This window comes from Lipomyces japonicus (assembly GCF_038497905.1).
Source record: "Lipomyces japonicus strain CBS 7319 unplaced genomic scaffold V1514scaffold_14, whole genome shotgun sequence".
NCBI lineage: Eukaryota > Fungi > Ascomycota > Lipomycetes > Lipomycetales > Lipomycetaceae > Lipomyces > Lipomyces japonicus.
Genome location: NW_027117826.1, coordinates 127,740 through 148,012, shown reverse-complemented (window position 1 = coordinate 148,012; position 20,273 = coordinate 127,740). Strand labels below are relative to the sequence as shown.

Genomic DNA, 20,273 nt, shown 5'->3' with positions numbered 1-20,273 from the left:
ATACTTATTGGAATGCTTAATGTGCGGAATATTTTTCAGTGCTGCCTCTGCATTGAGTGCTCCAGATGATATATCATTGTTAAAGGTCGGCGTTTTGAAATCATTGCAATGTCGAGGACCGGACTGTTCAAATACAATTCACATCCAAAGAAATGCAAACCAAGAGCTGATTTTTCATTCCACGGTACTCTCCATGAGAGACCCAATGACGTCTCAACCACTTGTCAAGCAATCTGATATTCTTCAATTTAATGGCGAGCTTTACAGTTTTACCGGTGATCTTGCTGGCCTTGACTTCGAGCTGTCGCATGGCAATGATACATTTGTTTTACTTGATTCTTTTCTACGCGTGGGAGTATTAAGTACGATTAAACACGTGCGAGGTGAATATGCGTTTGTGTTTTACGATTCAAGCACCGGATGCGTTTGGTTTGGTCGCGATTGCATTGGCCGACGCAGTCTTTTGATCAACAAATCACACCGAGATGGTATCGCTATTTCAAGCATTCCGCCCCAAGTGCCCGGTTTGCGAGAGCATTGGGAGGAAGTTCCGGCCGGCGAAATCTATAAGCTTAATCTGTCAAATGTATGTAGCATTTTCACAGCATGTTTACGTTGATTAACTTGTAAAGTTCGAAATTAAAACAATACCATGGTCATATCATGCAACAGAAACTGAATTGGTCAGTATGACGTTCATTGTTGCTTACTTTCTTTCTCACAAAAATAGGTCTATTATTATCCACCAGTTTCGGACATTGTGTCTTTCCATTCACAAGCAGAATATGATTCACTCATTGCCGAAGTTGAAAACAAGTTGTGCTCTGCTATAAAAATTAGATTGTTCTCAGTTCATCAGACATCTAAGCCCACTTATGCAATTTTGTTTTCCGGTGGCATCGACTGTACGCTTTTGGCGTATTTTATTAATACTGTTTTTCACGATCATTCTTCAACGGTCACAATAGATTTACTTAACGTTGCATTTGAAAATCCACGCACCGGCAAAATGTGGGAGACTCCAGATAGAATTCTTGGTCGACGGAGTTGGAAAGAACTTGTTTCGTCACCATCATATGCAAATTCCGCATGCAAATTTACATTTATTGAAATTAATGTTCCTTTTTCTGAAGTTCAAAAATACAAATCAATAGTGAGCAACCTCATGTTTCCGCAAAGTTCAGTAATGGATTATTCGATAGCCCTAGCTTTTTTCTTTGCATCACGTGGGTCTGGAGCTTTATTTACTGATCCACTTTCAACCGATCCAGAGAACGCACATTATACGACAAGCAGCAAAATACTTTTTTCGGGTCTTGGAGCCGATGAATTATTTGCAGGGTATACCCGTCATTCAACCAATTTTAAACGAGACGGATACACAGGATTGGTTGAGGAATTGGATCTAGATTTCTCGAGGCTGCATTCGAGGAACCTGGGTCGCGACGACCGCGTGGCATCAGATTCTGGTCGAGAAGTAAGATATCCATATTTGGATGAAGACGTGGTTAAAGTTGCCTCGAACGCGTGTCTTGATTCAAAAATTAGAATTGTCGATGGCCAAATTGAATGCAAATGGGTTTTACGCCAGATTGCCACACGAATTGGACTGCATTGTGTTGCTAAAGAAAAAAAGAGAGCGGTAAGTCATTTGTTCATCTGCAGCGGTAATTAAAAAAAATTGCTGACAGTGAGTCAAAAAAAAATAGATTCAATTTGGCGCGAGATCGGCTAAGTTGGAGCCGGGGCAAGGCAAAATTAAAGGAACCGACAAGTTTTTATGATAGATGTTTGAGGCTTTTTAGTTATTTGAATTCTAGTACTGGTGATGACACAACAGATACTTCGGATGTCACCCTGCTATAAGTTGACTGATTACGTCTTCTGGTCTTGTAATATTCAGAAAGACAGAGTTGCTTAATTAAATAAGTAGCCTTCTTAAATGAATTTGGATTTTAGCAGCGGAAGCTTGGCAATGACTGAAGGAAAGGCAAGTCTGAAGTACATGGAACATAGAATAATTTTATAAGTTTTGTTCACATCGCAATAATACCCATTTGCAAAAAAAAAAAAAAAAAAAATCCCCTAGCACATGCATGCTGACCATGTTTAGACTAAACTTGACAATTAACCTATTTGATTGTAGGAATTCTTTTGAGCTACTCAATTCTTTACATCCCCATAATTAATGCTGCAGGGCTTGGATCCAATAGACTTCAATGTATGCGCATAGCTTTAAAATAGCACAATTTTCCATTTTAGAACGGTTTTTAGTTTTTACTAACAGAAACCAATTATAGCCTGTGAAGCCATTTCTCATTCAGGTGACAATAATGTAATTATAAAAAAATGCCTGTAAGGCGAGATTGTTTGCATGATTCGAATAGTTTACTAGAGCAAGTTCACATAATAATCGTGTAATGTCGGGTAACCCTTAAGCCACGCGCCATCGAGTTATTTTCAGGAAACGAAGCTTGAAGAACGGACTTTTTGTAATCCGCGTCCCTACATAGATCAATCAATACAAATAATCATGGCTCCGGTTCCAGATTTGAGTCTTGCGCAAGATATTTTTGTGCTGCAAACTCCTTCGCTTCCGAGCAAGTTACAAGAGACATCAAAAGCGCGGCTGTTGGAAGCAATCGAAAGTCAGAATCAGGCGCCTCTTTACTATTATCTCCATACGAATCTTGATTTGCAACAAATACCATGGGACGAGGAAAAATACAAATCTTTTGCAGCCAGGAATGATGAAGAAATCAAGGCCCTGGAAAAAGTGATTGCGGACGCTGAGGAAGCAGGCGGGGAAATGGAGATCGCCGAGGGATGGGTTAAGGTTGGCGAATACTGGGCCGGCGTTGGTGACAAGGTATGGCAATTAATAATTACCTGACGCATATGTATGAGTAAAGCTAATATTAGTTGATAGGATAAAGCAGTGTTAGCTCTGCGAAAGGCTTACGAGCTGACCCCCGGTCTGGGCTCGAAGATTGACATATTATTCACGATTATTCGACTTGGAATCTTTTTTGACGATAAGCCATTTACCGGTCGCGAGATCGAAAATGTTCGAGTGTAAGATTTTAAAATTGAACGTTATGAATGGAAAGGGAACGTTGACTGACAATTTCTAGATTGATTGATCGGGGTGGTGACTGGGATCGCAGGAACAGGCTGAAGACTTATGACGGGCTGTACAAGCTTTCAATCCGAAAGTTTGGCGAAGCAGCTGATCTTTTACTTGACTCCTTGTCAACTTTTACGTCAACCGAATTATGCACGTATGAGCAGGTTGTGGAATATGCAATACTGGCAGCAGGCGTTGCTCTTGGTCGTGTGCCGTTGAAGACCAAGGTGATTGACTCCCCTGAAGTTCTTTCGTTGCTTCCAACCACGCCGTCGCTTGAACCATTAGCTACCTTGACAAATTCATTATATATCTGTGACTACGCGAGCTTTTTCAAAGCTCTGCTTGAAGTGGACGAGCAACATTTGAAGCCAAACCGCTATCTCGCTGCGCATGCTAAATATTACGTGAAGGAGATGAGAAGAAAAGGTTATTCGCAATTGCTGGAGTCGTACAGGGCGTTAAGTTTAAAGAGCATGGCGGACGCATTCGGGGTGTCAGTCGAATTTTTGGATAACGATCTCTCAAAGTTCATTCCTCAAAACAAGATCAACTGCGTGATTGACCGCGTGAATGGGATTATCGAGACTAACCGGCCTGACAATAAGAATGCGCAGTATCAACTTTTAGTTAAGCAGGGAGACGTGCTCTTAACAAAGCTGCAGAAGTATGGCACTGCTGTTAGGATGAGTGGTTCGGAACAGGTAGCTTAGTTATAGAGGTCGACTGGTGAAGTTTACAATACGAGACATACTAAGATATTGTTTACATATTATTAAATATTCCATGTATGCTAATCATTTATGAGGAGGTGCTTGAACCCAGATATAATATTTTTGACGACCCTTTCCCTTGTTAAGAAGTATACCCTTAGATTTTCCCCTTTCCGGGACGATTTAACTCCCCGGAAGTATTAGTTAAAAAAAAAAAAAAAAAAAAAGAACCATAAATAGCATGTTATAGGGTTATTATAGCTTGGCTTTGGCAGGGCCGATGGCTTTAAAAATATTCTCAGCACTGCTTGCCTTCATAATGTCGCCTTTGATCTTCAACTTGCCGCTCATAAATAATTTTTGAGCATTGATCTGGGGTCACGTTAGCATCCACTAAAAAAGCCAGGCTTTATATTAACCTCATATACCTTTCCATCGATAAGCTTTTGAAAATTATCATCACTCAGCGCGAGAGTCACGTCGGCTTTCTTTCCCTCCGGAGCCAAGCCTTTGCCGACATCTCCGGATGACTTTAGGTCAATAAACCAGGACTCAGTCTGGTTGCTCGAATTTGTGAGCGTAAACGCAAATATTGCTTTCGCTTGCCTGATGGCTTTCTTTCTCGCATTCTCGTCGGCAAATCCTGCCTTGATGAGATCAAACGCATTCGAGGAAGGGAACGAATCTAAAAGAATGTTAAAAAAAAAAACCATTACCGGGCAATGCCGTACCAGATTTTAGAGACATTATGTGAGTAGATATATAACTGCGAATGAACAAGGCCTATAGTAGCAACCGATATAACTGGTTTGAAGGCCTTGACGGCGTGGTTAAATACAAGACTTGTCGGTGACTTGGTGGTGGGGTAGGCTAATTCCGGGGAAAGAAAGAAGGATCCGAACTCGACGGCATGTGATAGCGCAAATCTTAGGCTCAATTTCGTTTTCTGCAAGTTGGCTACATTTGCCGAGTTTTTTGTCGCAAGAACATTTACCTAACAATCATGTGATATGGGGGAAGATCTGATATTTTTTGTGTTTTATCAAAGAAAATAAAAATGTCAAGAACTTAATCGTTTTGTTTGATTTGTTAAACGTTTTATAATTAGCTGGTGAACACAACATTATGAACATATACTCATGAACCATATATTAACACTTGATTAGTCAAAAATGGAGCAAAAATTTATATCTGTAGCATCATGAATGAAACTCGACTACTCTTTCAAAATCTGGCTAAAAACTTTCATTTTGATTAATATTATGAAAATAAAATTATTAATTAACATTATTATAAATAAGAATAATAGGTTTATCTTTCAGAATACTATTTTTACTACAAAAATATTTTTTCGCCCTTTTAGGTTTTATCCCTGTTTTACAAATAACAAAATCAATAACAGAAAAAAAAAAAATGTATTGGTTGGCATTTCGATGGTTCTATTGCAAATGACGACTGCCACTTTTTTTGAAATTAATCCCGGCCATCGTTCAGAATTAAAACCTATCAGGTTCTCGACACGCAAATGGATATCAGGCTTTTTTTTTGTACTTAGTACTGTTTTTTTTTCTTTGGGCTTATTATAGTCGGGTAGTCCCGGAAAGATGGCATTATATAATTTTCAATAACTTCAACACACGGCCAAATAGTCCTTTTTTCAATTCATTGACGAGATCTATTTATTTCGTCATGAACAAAGAGATTGAATAATTGGACAATGTGTTGTGAAAAAACGATCCCAATTAGAACGGTCTTGCAACAATTGCATATGGCACAGTTATCTCGGGATACCCGGGCCGCTATGATTTTCAATGAAATCCACAGTTAATGTTTCCTTTTTTTTACATTAATAAATTGGGTATAAATAGTATTGATCTCAACTCGCTAGCGCAATCATTGTCGCATGCAAGCCAAACGGCGGAAAATCCTATCTTAGTTTAGTTATGGCGAATTTCATAGCGTCCAGGAAGGGATCTTTCCCTTCTATAAAAGACGACAATAAAGGCATGCTGCATATAATTTAGTTAAATTTCATAATAGACTGTAACATACATTTTCTCCTTTTTTTTTAGTTTAATATAAAGTATATAATGGCAAAGGATTGCATGGACGCGAAAAGAACTATTGTGGTTGTCTTTCTGGCGAGCTTGTAATCAGATGGCGACAAGAATAAGTGCATAACCAGCATTTATCAAGAAGGACTACCACGAATGGTCATGTTGAATCCAAGAATAGTCACTTGTAGCTTTCCGCTTGCGCATGATTAAAAGTTTTGTCAAAATATGTTTACAAACTTGCCTTTAAAATTTCGATGTTGAAGCTAACAGGGTCAACAATAAATTGATTAAAAAAGGTACGGGTATTAATAACAACCAAGTATTGCGCTTGTAAACCGGTTTTTATTTCTTTCATATACTGAAAACAGTATATGAAATTCATCAAAGTCCCAGCTATATACTTAAGCAAGTAAGAACGTAACGATAAAGAACGGAGTATTAATAAAAATCATGAGTTATTGACTAATAGGTAAGTTATCCAACTCAAATTGGTTCTGCTCATCCATATATTAAGTATTTACAAAAAAAAAAAGCAATTAAGTGCCAACCATGACCTTCCAGCAACTGACCAAAATGCATATTTGTAACGTAATAGGTTGGAAAAAAAAGTTTCTTTTGTATCGATCCTCAATAACGCCTTCGCTCAAGCAGCCTGGACTCTGCAAAGTGGCACACCACCTCGGCCAATGTTCAGTGCTTCTCGGCATTCCAGTATGCCCTTGTCAGTGCTGAGAAAAAGTAAATCGCCTGGCAAAATTGGAGCCACTTGGCGCGTCCTGTGACCTCTTATTAGTTGCTCAATTTCTAGCTTGGTCAAGGAGAACGATTTTCCCGGCTTGGAGACTAATCTAAATTTCGATATTAACGGCTGGCCATTATGGTACTTCAATGAAAGCCATATCCGCCTTTGAGAAACAATTGTTTCGGCAATCTGAGTTTCCGAGATGGCTGGTCCCTTAACGTTGCCCAGCTGCACCTGATCGATCACTCCGTGTCTGTACAATCCCAGGGCAACCCCGAGGTGACTTTTGGAGTTTAGGATTGAAGTTAATGGCTTGCGAGCCATGCTGGCATTCTGAATTGACGAGCAAACGTCTGCGAGCTTTGCAAGTGACATTTTTGCCAATGACCGAACGTATGATATCAAATTTGTCGCGCGATGCTTTGAGAGTCAAGCCAGAACCATTTGAAATTTCTTGGTTTTTACGAGGTACAAACCGAAACAAGTTTACAATTTTTTGGATTACCCGGCCTTTTGAGGTGTTTGCACAGTGGAATTTAAAGTGTCTTTGAATTTTTATCGAATGGTTCGATGGTCTAGTTGGTCATGGCATCTGCTTAACACGCAGAACGTCCCCAGTTCGATCCTGGGTCGAATCATTTAATTTTTATTAAATTTTTTTAGTTATCAAATTTTTTTAGTTGTCGCAAAAAAAAAAAAAAAAAAAAAAAAAAAGAAAAAGCCCACCGAGCTTGGAAAGAAATTAAATTTGCTAGTTTTGTTCATAACCACTATTATGCCGATAGCGTATGGTGTACAAGTACGCAATTGTGCTGGTACAATGCATACCAGGTTTTATTCCATATACATACTTGTTGGAGCACATCCTGAGGGATGCTGGACAGGAGATTTTGTCATTGTAATAAAATTCCTTATATTGAATGGTTGTTTCCCTCGTCAGGTTTTTAAGTTATTCATGGGCTCTTGTTTTATTTTAGTTTCAATTTATGTTGTCACTATTTAGTGACGCGTTTGGGACACTTAATTATTTTGGGAAAAAATTCCCCCCCTCTAGGTTTTTGTAGTTTAGTGAGAACGGTACTCGTCTGAGTCCGTTCAGCACGGTCACTTGAATAATTAGACTAACTCGACAAGGAATTAGTTAATAATAGTAGGAATCGTAATTAACTCAACTATAATATATAACTAAATTGCTTGGAATAGTGGCTACTATAATTTGCGTTGCTTTTGCGCGCTCAGTGTTAAGTAGGAAAAGGAACTTGATTTTGTTTAGAATTGACAGGTTGTATTTCCGCGCACATTGAAATTGTCAGTGCACCTAATTTATTTATTTAGCTTTCAACTAAATTTGTTCGTCAATAGTTTTGATTATAACAAAAATATAAATTATCTTTGATGTGTTCGTCAATCAATCCATATATTTTAACACATACATATTCGAATTAAGAAAGACGGTTTCGTAGCAGCTATACGGCAACGCATAACTACAGTAGTCAGTCGAAAATGTCAGGGGGTCAGGGGTGGAGTTTAATGTTCGACCAATTGGGTTTAATGTTGCCAACATTCTGTTAAAAGTGCTTTTCATCAGCGATTACTGCCCTTCATGTACATAATATGTAGTATATATAGTTAATGTATAATAATGTAGCACGCTTTTCTCATTCCGACTTGTTTTCAACTCACCAAGAATTTTGTGATTTTGTCGTGATCAGAAATATCATACTAATAAGGAAGACAGTGTACGTACATTTTAATTGCAGGTGTCTTGATTTTAAAGGAAGCACAGCTTCGAAACGTAACATCGTACTGGCAAATCAGAAGTGCACTGCTGCTATGGAGAAATAGCCTCTAAATCGATTAACGGAAAGCTCACCGACCCCGACGCACTAATCACATCGAAATCACAATCACACAAGTTGTTAGTTACGAAATTTACAAGTGTGCCCCAGTCCTTATTCATTCATTGTCCATGTTCCATCATCAAATGATTGGTTGTGTACATAATTAGCCAATGAATTTGTGCGATATCGTGATTGAGGGATTTCAGAGCTTTTTTGTTTCTTTGGCTTCTGTTCTGTGAAATGCATGCAGAGCACGAGCCAGCTTTGCTCGCCGTGCGCTCAACAGGTAGGTACATACAATACCAATTGTGAATTTTACGACGGTGTTATCAATCCAATAATGATATCAACTCTGAGCTTTGGACTTCAATAACAGTGTGAAATTACCGTAAAAAATTGACAAAGCTTTATAATACTTTTTATTTATTCTTTTATATATTGTTTTAATTTAATAAAAAAATATTTTTTTAGTAGAATTAGTTTGTGCAAGACAAGGAAGGCGCAGAAAAATAACAATACTGATGATAATTTTGCCCGTGTAATTTTTCAGTCAATTCACTTACAGATATATATATTGAAATTACTGCCACTCTATATCGACTATAATTCGTCTTGGGTTGACGTTTTTTTTCCGTTCGGGACTATTCTGTCTGCCTTGACGACTTTCATTTACTTTTCAACTTTAGAAATTTTCCCAGGTAATTCAATCATGCGTTAGTCTATACTGCGAAGCTATAAGTTCAGCCATTTGCACATCTATCATCCACTCATGGCCCGAATCCAGTCCATTTGGGACGCCTTTATAGGCTTTTTTTATTCAGTTTTTAAGCCCCGATTTATATTGTTTCATGGTATTACAAATTTGGCGAGATTTTGTGTGTTGCACTTGCTAACTACTCTACATAGCTGTCTACATCATATTTCTTGTAATTGTCGGTTCCATTATGATCTACCCTCAAGGGAACATTAGATACATTGATGCTCTTTTTTTTGCTGCTGGAGCTGCGACTCAATCTGGTCTAAACACGGTCGATGTCAATGACTTGACAACATGGCAACAAGTTGCTTTATTTATTATTCCAGCTTTTTCTAATCCTATATCCATCAACTCCTTTCTCGTGTTTGTCAGGCTTTATTGGTTTGAGAAGGCATTTGAAAACATTGCTCATCGCGCTCGATTGGATCATCGCTTACGCAAGGCAAGGACGTATGCTGTTGGTGAAGATGATATCGAACATAATGGTGTCGGCAATAGGGCCATTACAGTGTTGCATTCTATGAAAATGACAGAGTCAAATTTTCCTGGCTTTCCCTTTGGTTTTCATAAAAACAAGCAGAAAATGGAGGACGAAGATGATGATGACGATGACGATGAAAGAGACGAGAGAGCTATGATGTTTCATTTGCAACAGACTGGGGGACTTGGTCCCCTTACAGAGAAAAAAAAGGAAAGCATTGATGGTGCAAACAATGTTATTTCTGGTGATGGTGCGTTGGACAATTCTGAATCATCTAAAAACCGTAAGCTTTTTACCCGTATTTATGCTTGTTTGGATCTTGAGCTAATTCGAATAGGGATTTCATCTTCTTCATCTTATTCCTCATCGTCATCACCTTTATCATCTGTCGGTAAGATTCGGCGTACCGCCAGCCCAATTAAACCACTCGACGCTGCTCAAATTGCCGCCAATCGTGACATCAGATTTGCTGATGTTCCTTCTCCAAGAGGTCGTCGTCTACTTCTAGCAAATGAGTCGCCATATTCAAGCTATAACGATAACGGAAATGATATTGGTTTAGATAATGGCCCGGCTCTAGTTATCAAGTCACCTAGAGAGCAGGAACTGGAGGAGCAACAAGCAGAGCTAGAGGCTCGCAGACATCAAATCCGTGAACTTGATTTTGCCATTGGTGATAAGCATCACAAACCTCAGTGGCGTGTACGTTCTTTGTCGTTTTCTGGAGATGCCGCAGAACCTGAGCATGATAACACTGACGAACCAAGTCCGATCTATCGTACACGCTCCCATGTTGTTGCACGACAAGCAGACCCTAACATGGTGCAACAAGGTCATAAAGTAAATAAACGGGCTATCACAATTGAAGCTCCCGGCAGAACAGACAAGCCAAAGAAACCGCGGAATTCGTTTAGTAATTATTTTAATCCACCCAACGCTATGGAAAGATTGGGGACCAAGATTTCAAGGACGTTCACAAGAAGAAGAGATCAATCGCCACGTTCTATAACCTCTCGGCGGTCTCTCGGTATGCTTCCATATCTCTCATATGAGCCAACAGTCGCACGAAATTCCACTTTTGTAGGTCTTACAGATGACCAGCGCGCTGAGCTTGGAGGAGTAGAATATCGTGCACTACGTCTTCTTGCAATCATTCTATGTTGTTATTTCTTTGGGTTCTTATTGCTAGGTATTGTATGTTTTATTCCGTGGATTATGGAAACTAGTAGATATAGAGCCATTGTTGAAAGTTACGCTCAAAGACCGGCTTGGTGGGGCGCATTTATGGCTGGGTCTACATTTATGGATGTAGGATTTAGCATTGTCCCCACGTCCATGATGCAATTCCAAACAGCTGTCTTTCCGCTTTTGATTATGTGTTTTTTAATCGTTATCGGAAATACGGGGTTCCCTTGCATGCTTCGTCTTATTATTTGGATTCTTTGCAAAATTTTCCCTGATGGTGGCTCCACTAATGAGTCACTCGCGTTTCTTTTAGATCACCCTCGTCGGTGTTTTACGCTGCTTTTTCCGTCTGGGCCAACCTGGTGGTTGTTTGCAGTTCTTGTTATTCTTAACGGGGCCGATCTTATTTTGTTTGTGATATTAGATATTAACAATTTGGTTCTTGACGGATGGTCTGCTGGACAAAAAGTTTTGGATGGACTGTTTCAGGCTTTTTCTACCAGGACCGCTGGTTTAACCGTGGTTGATCTTTCGCAACTTCATCCTGCTGTCCAAGTTAGTTATATGATCATGATGTATATCTCCGTCATGCCTATTGCTATATCTGTTCGTCGAACAAATGTTTACGAAGAACAATCGCTTGGTATCTATGTCTCACCTGACGAGTATCAAGAAGATGAGGAAGAATTCGAATTTACGGAAGAAGAAAACCGTGACGAGCATAGTGAAAGTATATTGGAGAATGGCCATGGCGAGGTACGCCATCGTGCCCCGTCATCAGTTTTGACTCATGATCATGATGACCCTGAAAAGCGAATGCAGAGAAAAATGAGTACCCGCAGGTTATCAGCCATTACAAACAATACGAAGGAGCGAATAAAGAAACGAAAGCAGAGAAGCCACCCTTCATTTGTTACTAATCACTTACGACGACAGCTTTCCTTTGACTTGTGGTATATTTTTTTGGGATTGTTTGTCATTTGTATTGCAGATGGCAGCCAAATAAGTGATACATCCAATCCTTCGTTTAATATATTCAGTGTTTTGTTTGAAGTAGTCAGCGCATAGTAAGTCTAAATTTTTTTTTTATATTGATTTGAAACAAAAATATGCTAACATTGATTTAAGCGGAACCGTTGGATTGTCGCTTGGGTACCCCAACACAACCACATCATTCTCAGCGCAGTTTTCAGTAATAAGTAAGTTGGTTATCATTGCCATGATGCTTCGTGGCCGTCATCGTGGATTGCCATATGCGCTTGATCGTGCTATTTTGCTTCCATCTGAGTCCTTGGCCAAGAAAGATCTAAAGCAGGAAATCAGGGTCGAACGAAAGTTTTCGATAAGTTCAAATGCTGATCGGCCAGGTACCATTCCTCGAACGAGTACTTATGGCCGCAGCTCCGCAATTGAACCCATAACTGGCACGTAATGACATTCTTATTTGGTTGTTATATTTTATAGAGGTTTTTTTTAGTATGGTGTTTGGGGATCTGTGATTTTTTGTGTGGTAATATTGTAATAACATTATTAAAATACAATATTGGACACTAGTTACTTGTATAGTAGGTATGTACAGTAATTTACTTCATAATTTGAAAATTGTTGTTAAAGCGACGGAGGAAGAAGAAGAGCTGAGATTCGATGTGGTCTTTCAGTAGCCAGTAATTCAAAATTGCTAGCAGCATTGACCTGGTATTTAAAAATTAGGAAAAAATATCAAAGCGTAAAAAAATTTTTTTTGTCGACTGTTGGTTAAACATACCGTATCTCCTACTTCAACCATGCAGCCCTTGTCTAAAAACAGCGTTCGCGTCTCTTCGCTTAATATTCTCGAACCAGTCCCCAGGCCGATCAACACAAGTTCAGGCCTGGGGAAAATAACGTCAAAAAATCCAAGACCTTCGTTTGATATGCTGACGATGCCTGTATCCAACCCGGTAACATAGTCCTCGAACTTAAAGACGAGCACTTGCGCGCCATTAATCAGGCAGGCCCTCGTATTGTTCTCACAATCAAACACGTCTCCGTTTGATAAAAGAAATCCGGTTAAATTAACCTCGTCTATGGCAATCGGCGGCCTTGGCAGGTCTTGCAGCATGTCAAAATCTTGAAGAGGCCCTCCGCGGGAGGCTTCAATCGGCTTTGCTTGATTTAATATTTTGCCATGGCTGTTTAACTTCGTTGTTAAATGAAATTCACGTTTCTGATAATTAGTAATTCCACCAAAAGCGGCAAAACGAAGGACACTTGTCCGAGTATTCCGAGTAATAACCGTTCGTAATATATTCATTGCATCTAGCTGCCACTTTCATTGGGTTACTCATCTCAGTCTTCAGTCACTTAATGATTCTCAAACGCATACCAATTACGTAATCAAAATAGTCACGTGATGTGGTTGTTGCGGTAACAAGGTAGCACGCAAAAGACAACAAACATCTTAAAAACCAACTCACAAGAACTCACGTTCGCATGTTCGCGATTTATCAACAACAGCAAAGCAGCATTCGGCATCAACAGTTGATTTTCCGACACTTGACGTGTTGAAACATCGCGTTGAAGTTTGGAAGCAAGGTTTTTTTTTCTTTTTTTATTCTTTATAGTTATTACTATTGTAATATTAGCATATGAAAGTAAGTACAATGCTTTTGTTTTGATTTACTCAACCCCCTACAAGCACGATTTGTGTTTTGCCATTGAAGAATGTTCTCGAGTAAAAAAATCGTTATTTTTTTTATTTTTTATTTAAACTAACAAAAGTATTAGTCAAGGTTTACTTACCAATGGTTTCCAGTCTAAGTGATTTTTCAATCGAGGATAACACTTCTGAGCGCTACAGAGCCTCGATCGAACGTGACATCAATCAAGATCTTGAGCGGTCAGGTTATACTTTCGGTGAATATAGATCTCCAGATACGCAATTTAGATCTTTATCTTTGAATGACATGCCATCGGCGTCGCGTGCTATGGACGAAGCTTTAAGGGAGTTGCAACGCGTTGACGAAGAGACCTCATCAGTAGCAGATAGCGTCGAACTTGGCCGCGGTCACTTAAATGTTTCTCTCAGTGTATGTTACTAGTAAACGTTTGTTTGTTTGATTTTTTTTCAAAATTTTTTACTAATTGTGAATGTTCTAGCCGAAATACTTTGATAGCGACGTGTCGCAGAAAATAACACAGAGAGTTAGCCCTCCGCAGCGACCAACAAAACTACAAAATCGTTCGGTTTCGGTAAATGTTCCAAAATCGCGTGATGCAGCACATTATGGTCTTTCTGAGCGGTCATTTTCAGATTTAAATAGAGCGAAACCCGCGACGGATAACCATCGATATACCGCAAAAGATAACTCAACTGAGATTCCAAAGTCTTTTAAAAATTCCCAAGATTTGTTTCGCTCTCTTGGAATAGATAAAGATAATTATGAGCAACAGAAGTTACCGAAGCAAACACGAATAAAAACTGGTGGCAATGCAAACAATAACCGAAAGTCGTCGACACGTTCGCCTGCCATTGTGCTTCCAGATATTACGGATATTACTAAACTAATTTCTGGTAATGGCGATTCATTATATGATTTGTCTGGACATAAAAAAATTGGTTCTATTCCTATTTCTGGTGATGACCAAGCAATATTGGATGCACTGAGAACAATGCAAGGCCGCATGCAACAATTAGAGAGTAAGAATTTGTCTTATAAATCTAAGGTCTCAACCCTGGAGTCAAATTTACGGGAAAAGAATAAATCTTTTGAATCTGCAAAGCTTAAAATCAAGAGTTTAGAACAGCAGTTGGAGGTACAGTTAACGGCTGGAGATGTGAACTCCGAAAAAATACAACGAGCACTGGAAAAAGAACGTAAGAGTGAGTAAATTCACAATCTTGAACTTTTTTTATTTTTTTTTTTTTTTGACATTTTTTTTATTAACTTGAAGTTAGATTTGATAGAGAAGCAAAATGCACTTAGACTCAAAATAGAAGCTCTTGAGGAAGAAGCTTCAATTCAAAAAATTAAATACGCAACTAGTGAAGGAGATCGTATTGAAACAATGAAATCACTGAGCGAAGCATTAGACGAAATTGCAGCTTTAAAAGTTGCAATGGCAAAGTTTGAGCTACAGAAGAGTGAAGAGAACGATCGGAAAAAACTGTCAACAAAAGAGAGAATTTTAGAGGAAGCCAGAAGTTTGCAAAAGTTTAAAAGTCAGACTGATCAAAAACCTGAAATCCAATCTTCTCGAAAGACTAAAAATCAAAATAAGAAAAGTCAGATTAATGAAAACTTAGAAAGTAGTGATGTCTCTGAAACTGAAGGCGATGAAGAGGAGGATGATGACGACGATGAGGATAATGATGACGAATCAAATGTTTTTAGGAAAAAGCCTTTAGCAAACGAAAAGCAAAAAAAAAAAAATAGTGTAAAATCGAAGAAGAAGACTTCGAAGTCACGAACTCCTAAAACAAACTTGAAGAAGAAAGAAGTACGGCCCAAGAGGCGTGAGGTTTCTGAATCTGAAGAAGAAGTTTTTGAATCTGAGTTTACGGAAGAATCTGAAGACTATCATAGTTCAGGTTCTGAAGAGCATTATGTCAAACGACGTCCTAGGCCAACTAAAACAGCATCAAGAAGTACTAAAGCGAAACATGCTAATTCTGAAGACACTTCACGATTTAATTCTAAGATGCAATGGACAAAGGACAAATTGTCAGAACATGATTCAAATACATGTCCGGTTTGCTTTCAACACCGGACGAAGAGTAATACCAGCGATGGTTATTCTAAATATGCTGCATCGCAACCTAGTCGGAATCAATATTTTACTGCGCCAATCTTTAAACATGAAGATGGCTCCACGTGGGAAGAGGATGATACGGTACGGCCATCCATGCACCCTGAAGATTCTCTCGTTACTATCATTAGTCAACTTAAAGATGTATTTTATCATCTAAGGACTGAGTACCATGACCTGACTGACAAATACAATGACCTTGATCCCGGATATGGTATACGGAAGCGCAAATCGATTGAGACTCGTGTGCGGGGTTTGTTTGAACAACTTGGAATTAAGGCCGATCAAATCTACGCCCTTACCGATATGCTTGAATTTTTTGACCAGAAACCAACGACTGGTGATAAAAATATGAAAAACCGGCAGAATCAGCCGGTTGGTCAAGATAATTTTTATGGTAGTAGTAATGTGAACAAGCCATCTTGGATCAATATTTAAGAGGCGACTTTGCAAAAGCAAGAGAAAAAAGAGCAGGAAAAAATATTGAAAGCAACTCTGATTTTCATTTAGTCAGATGGAAGATGCGACTAATTTTTTTTTAAGTGCTTGTTGATAATTATATTATATAATTTGTATTAGTAGAAATTAAGGTGATTAATCGGTGTAATATTACAATACATGCTGTAAAATTTTACATTGTAACTAACGCCAGTAACAAAAACAAATTCGAGTTGTGTAAACTCAGGTTTATTAGAACAACCCAATGTTGAAGTTTCGCCACGATATCATCTCGAAGATCGGGCAATTATAACCAGAAGCAAGATTTTAAGCATTATTACCTGTCTTGCCGGGGATCAGAATACCTAAAGTTTCCTTTTATCTTTTGTTTCATTAATATCGTGACTTATATACATTAAATGATAAATGCAAAAAAAAAAAAAAAAAAAAAAAAAATTGCCAAACAAACGTAACAATCAAGATAAGGTTCAGACTGCTTTGTCTTGCAATCTGGCATTCTTAAACCTGCTTATCTTTATGACTTCACCGTTCTCATCCAGCGGCACGAATTCTCTATCCGCAATGTCGATCGTATACCCACCTTGACGGTCAATCAGTCGTTGTCGCAATCTGTGATAGGCAACTGAGATTTCTTGGTTATGAATTTCCGGATCGAGGTCGGCATCGTCATTAATGTCCCCAATATCAAATTCGAAATCGTCTTCGTCTTCGTCAAGTTCATCAAATTCGTAGTCTTCTTTTCCTACAGGCAAGACGTTCACGACATTATCTTCATTATTTCGAGTTGCCTTAAACATCGATTGTTTTGGTTTCTTTTCATTTTTTCGACGATCGGGATCAAATTTTCTTTCAACAACCGTTTCCAAAAGCAGAGGCCGCTTCGCTCCATCGTTTGCGCCACTTTTAGTTTGATCGTCGCTATAATCTTCATCGCTCTCGTCGTCATGGTCATGATCATGGTCATGTAAAGAGTCACCAGCTGGGTTAGGAATAATTGCATCATCAATCATTTGAGCAATCGCCGCTGGGGACATGACTTGATTAGTTGACACTTCCGTCGTACCCCTGGCACTAGTAGTCTTCGGTCTGGAAATGATCACCGGTGTCGTGGCGGATTTCTTCTTGACAGTAGGATTTTCCACAATCGTGTTTTTTAAAACTACAGACTTCACCGACTGTGGCCATGATTTTGGTGATAATGAAAATGGCGTTGATGAAACCGAGGATTCATTAATGGTGCTTTGCAAAGACACTGGCACGCCTGATTGTGACGATGAAAATGATGAATGCGTAGACGCCGTATTGGCAGTCCTTGAAAAAGTTCGTTCCAACACTGTTTCCGAAACAGGAGTCCGTTTTGTTGCCGCAAAACGAGGCTTTTCAACAATTGTGCTCTCGACCACATTTGCCTTGACATTTGCCTTGATAGGCAGTGAAAATGACGACGACGTAGTAAAACCAACCGTCCTTGGAGAATTTTGTTCTAGAACATTTGATGATACGGGAATATTTGATGACTTGGTTTGCTTCTTGACCGATGGTTTTTCCACAATCATGTTCTGCAAAACAACGGGGTTGGCTGGATGTGACAATAATGATGATGATGCAGAAAGCGGCGACTTCAGGGAATTTTTTTCCAAAACATTAGACACAACAGGAGCAACTGCCGCCATGGCTGTCGTTGTTGTCGTTGTTGTCGTTTTCTTAGGCTCGTCCTTCTTTTTCACCAAAGACTTTTCAACAATCGAGTTTTGCAATACAACAGGTTTAGCTAATTCATTTTGAAGATCATCACTACGGTTACTGGCTGCTTCCGTGTGCAAAAATTTGTTGTCCTGTTTTTCAGACCCGGGTTTAATAGTTAAACTATTTTTAAATAAACTATTGCCTTTTTTTCTTGATGAAGATGACGTTGAAGATGTTGACGAAGTTGACGTTGTCTTTGAATTTTGAATAGGCGCTAGCGATTTCCGTTCTGATACATCGGTGAGTATGTCTCCGTAGTCTGATGAGATAGGAACAATATTAGAGTCTGGTGTACTGGTAGTGACGTTGGTTAAATTTTCGTTAATTGTTCTGAACAATGATACTTTCTTTGCAATTGGTTGTTTAGGATCATGTGCCGGTTTTAATTTTTTGGATTCCAAATTCTTACCCGAATTGGAAACATTTGAACCTACTGATGAAGAGGAAGACTGTGGTGAAGAATTACGTATGGTTGAAGGTGGCTTTTTGGATTCAAATTTCTGTACCACGACTTTTTCAAAAAATCGAACTTGTTTTGAATTAACTTTGTCGTCAATATCAAGGATAGTTTCAACGTCATTTTCGTAACCACTGCTTTTGCTAATTCTGTCATCATCCTCATCGCTTTTATCAGCAACGGATGGCTCACTTGACAAGGTCAAATTTGAGTCAGGTTTCCGGATTTGCGGATCATACTGAACTGGCGTATTCAATCCTCTCGGAAGCCATGGGAAAAATGTTCCTCTTGTCCGTCCAAAATTGTCCTCTTCTTCGTCATCGTCTTCATCTTCATCGTCTTCATCGTCCTCGTCAAAATCAATAAAAGAACCGTCGTCACTATTTGACAGCCATGCCAGATTTCCGTCCGTGAGTTCAATTTCCAAGTCCTCATCATCGTAGTTGTAGTCATCATCATTAGCAAATTCATCATCTACTTGTTGTGCAATACGTTCTAAATTAAACAATTCCGCATCGATCTTGGTATGCTGTAATGGTAAACGTCGACCCACTGTAACGTTGTCAAGCCGTGATTGGAATGCCGAATTTTTGAATGCTTGAATGGATGATTTTAAAACATCATTGACATTGGCAGTCAATGCAGATTTTGCTGATTCATGAACTTCCAATGCCGGCTTTATCTGTGACTTGTCTGATTGAACGACGTTGGTGTTAGGCTGTAAACTGTATTCCGCAATTGCCGGCGAGTCAGCAATGTGACTATCTAAACGATTTTTCTTTTCTGGTTCATGGAAAACTGGAATGGGCTTTATCAATGGCTTGTCCGAAACATTGACTCGTTGTGTTTCGACATGCGCGTTTAATTTTGAACTGGATTCTGACGCCTCGGCTGTAGAATTATTCGACACCAGGCTTGGCTTGGTTATTTGCCCGCCAGTGGTGGAGTCAGAACGCAAAATTTCTATGCTTGAACTTGAAATTGTCGTTGAGGTTGTGCTTGTAGTTGTCGTTTCTACTAATTGCGAATCATCGGAAAGCTCGACAACGCGACTGCTTGCATCACCAACTGCCGGTAAGTGACTGTCAAGCCTAGCATTGTCAATTTGATCCATAATTCCTTGCAACCGTTCTTCGGCAAAAATTTCCAGTCCGGAAGTTGTTTGCGGGATTATATTTGAGTCTAACAAATGAATGTAAGTAACAAAAAAAAAAAAACGAAGAAAGTGAGCGTAAGATAAAGAGCAATAACGTACTTATAACGTTGCCATCTTCATCTAATTCTTCTCTGATATCCATCATGGGCAATCCCGAAGAATGGTCGACAATAAGCTGATGCGACTGACCCAGTGCCTGCACAGCTTCAAGTCTTTTATTCAAGTCATTCAGCCGAGACTGGATCATGTCATGAGCATCCCTGAAATCTATAATTTCTTATATTAAAATCATATTCACTTTAACGTATTCAATAAATAATGCTATACTTGCATTCTGCTCTTCGACCTGCCATTTTAGCGGCTTGGAATGCCGACTTTTCAAGAATGTAGCCATCACCAGCGTTGGCGTAAATCTCATTAGTATGCGTCACAGTGGCCCTAACAAGCCCTCTATTGCCAACTTTGGCCAGTACTGGCCTCGTCAAAACATTGGCATGAGTCTCAAGAGTAGCTTTGAGGTCTAGATAACTGTTTTCATCTCGGTCGATCTGAATCAAGCGATGCTTTAGCAACGAAATGGCGGATTCTAGTTGTGAAGTATAGGACGTCAACGAAACAGGTGATATTTCTGGCAAAACTGTGGAGTCATGCATGGCCCGAATCAGGTCGTTCTTATGATTGCCTTTTTTGTCTGCAGACCTGCATTCGCTTGTTTCGCTGCTTGGTTCACGTTTGTGCCTTTTTTCTATATAGTATAGTTTATG

At 39.2% G+C, this 20,273-nt stretch overlaps 9 protein-coding genes and 1 non-coding gene across 10 annotated transcripts; 5 read left to right on the top strand and 5 right to left on the bottom strand.

The window, feature by feature from the left end:
* Positions 1-19: 19 nt before the first annotated feature.
* On the top strand, positions 20-1,784 carry V1514DRAFT_319419 (asparagine synthase-domain-containing protein; the record flags this gene model as incomplete). Its single annotated transcript, XM_066925936.1, has 4 exons — positions 20-586; positions 633-683; positions 731-1,642; positions 1,710-1,784. The coding sequence occupies 4 exons, from the start codon at positions 20-22 to the stop codon at positions 1,782-1,784; spliced, it is 1,605 nt and encodes a 534-aa protein (XP_066783981.1).
* A 721-nt stretch (positions 1,785-2,505) lies between these two features.
* Positions 2,506-3,975, top strand: V1514DRAFT_362770 (26S proteasome subunit RPN7-domain-containing protein). Its single transcript, XM_066929749.1, has 3 exons — positions 2,506-2,869; positions 2,930-3,075; positions 3,135-3,975. The coding sequence occupies exons 1-3, from the start codon at positions 2,534-2,536 to the stop codon at positions 3,838-3,840; spliced, it is 1,188 nt and encodes a 395-aa protein (XP_066783980.1). The 5' UTR covers positions 2,506-2,533; the 3' UTR covers positions 3,841-3,975.
* Positions 3,976-4,095: 120 nt separating this feature from the next.
* On the bottom strand, positions 4,096-4,553 carry V1514DRAFT_279227 (SCP2 sterol-binding domain-containing protein; the record flags this gene model as incomplete). Its single annotated transcript, XM_066925005.1, has 2 exons — positions 4,096-4,212; positions 4,269-4,553. 2 exons carry the CDS (start codon positions 4,551-4,553, stop codon positions 4,096-4,098), a joined length of 402 nt encoding a protein of 133 aa, XP_066783979.1.
* A 1,505-nt stretch (positions 4,554-6,058) lies between these two features.
* V1514DRAFT_329171 (mitochondrial 37S ribosomal protein uS8m) lies at positions 6,059-7,084 on the bottom strand. The gene has a single exon (XM_066927300.1). It carries the CDS (start codon positions 7,012-7,014, stop codon positions 6,541-6,543), a length of 474 nt encoding a protein of 157 aa, XP_066783978.1. The 5' UTR covers positions 7,015-7,084; the 3' UTR covers positions 6,059-6,540.
* Positions 7,085-7,203: 119 nt separating this feature from the next.
* V1514DRAFT_t34 lies at positions 7,204-7,277 on the top strand. Its single transcript has one exon. It is a non-coding gene; the product is annotated as a tRNA-Val (tRNA).
* A 1,627-nt stretch (positions 7,278-8,904) lies between these two features.
* V1514DRAFT_37021 (cation transport protein-domain-containing protein) lies at positions 8,905-12,469 on the top strand. Its single transcript, XM_066929980.1, has 4 exons — positions 8,905-9,331; positions 9,387-10,001; positions 10,056-11,970; positions 12,032-12,469. Exons 1-4 carry the CDS (start codon positions 9,250-9,252, stop codon positions 12,333-12,335), a joined length of 2,916 nt encoding a protein of 971 aa, XP_066783977.1. The 5' UTR covers positions 8,905-9,249; the 3' UTR covers positions 12,336-12,469.
* On the bottom strand, positions 12,015-13,212 carry V1514DRAFT_351694 (uncharacterized protein). The gene is made up of 2 exons (XM_066929465.1): positions 12,669-13,212; positions 12,015-12,595 (listed from the first exon to the last, which is right to left on the bottom strand). The coding sequence occupies exons 1-2, from the start codon at positions 13,194-13,196 to the stop codon at positions 12,512-12,514; spliced, it is 612 nt and encodes a 203-aa protein (XP_066783976.1). The 5' UTR covers positions 13,197-13,212; the 3' UTR covers positions 12,015-12,511.
* A 165-nt stretch (positions 13,213-13,377) lies between these two features.
* On the top strand, positions 13,378-16,325 carry V1514DRAFT_351693 (centrosome microtubule-binding domain of Cep57-domain-containing protein). The gene is made up of 4 exons (XM_066929464.1): positions 13,378-13,536; positions 13,670-13,971; positions 14,042-14,765; positions 14,841-16,325. The coding sequence occupies exons 2-4, from the start codon at positions 13,687-13,689 to the stop codon at positions 16,127-16,129; spliced, it is 2,298 nt and encodes a 765-aa protein (XP_066783975.1). The 5' UTR covers positions 13,378-13,536; positions 13,670-13,686; the 3' UTR covers positions 16,130-16,325.
* Positions 16,326-16,550: 225 nt separating this feature from the next.
* Positions 16,551-19,997, bottom strand: V1514DRAFT_36989 (uncharacterized protein). Its single transcript, XM_066929963.1, has 3 exons — positions 19,860-19,997; positions 19,609-19,776; positions 16,551-19,535 (listed from the first exon to the last, which is right to left on the bottom strand). The coding sequence occupies exons 2-3, from the start codon at positions 19,754-19,756 to the stop codon at positions 16,618-16,620; spliced, it is 3,066 nt and encodes a 1,021-aa protein (XP_066783974.1). The 5' UTR covers positions 19,757-19,776; positions 19,860-19,997; the 3' UTR covers positions 16,551-16,617.
* Positions 19,839-20,105, bottom strand: V1514DRAFT_263663 (uncharacterized protein; the record flags this gene model as incomplete). The annotated part of the gene is made up of 1 exon (XM_066924780.1): positions 19,839-20,105. A coding segment is annotated over one exon (267 nt), but the record flags the coding sequence as incomplete, so codon positions are not given.
* Positions 20,106-20,273: the final 168 nt, after the last annotated feature.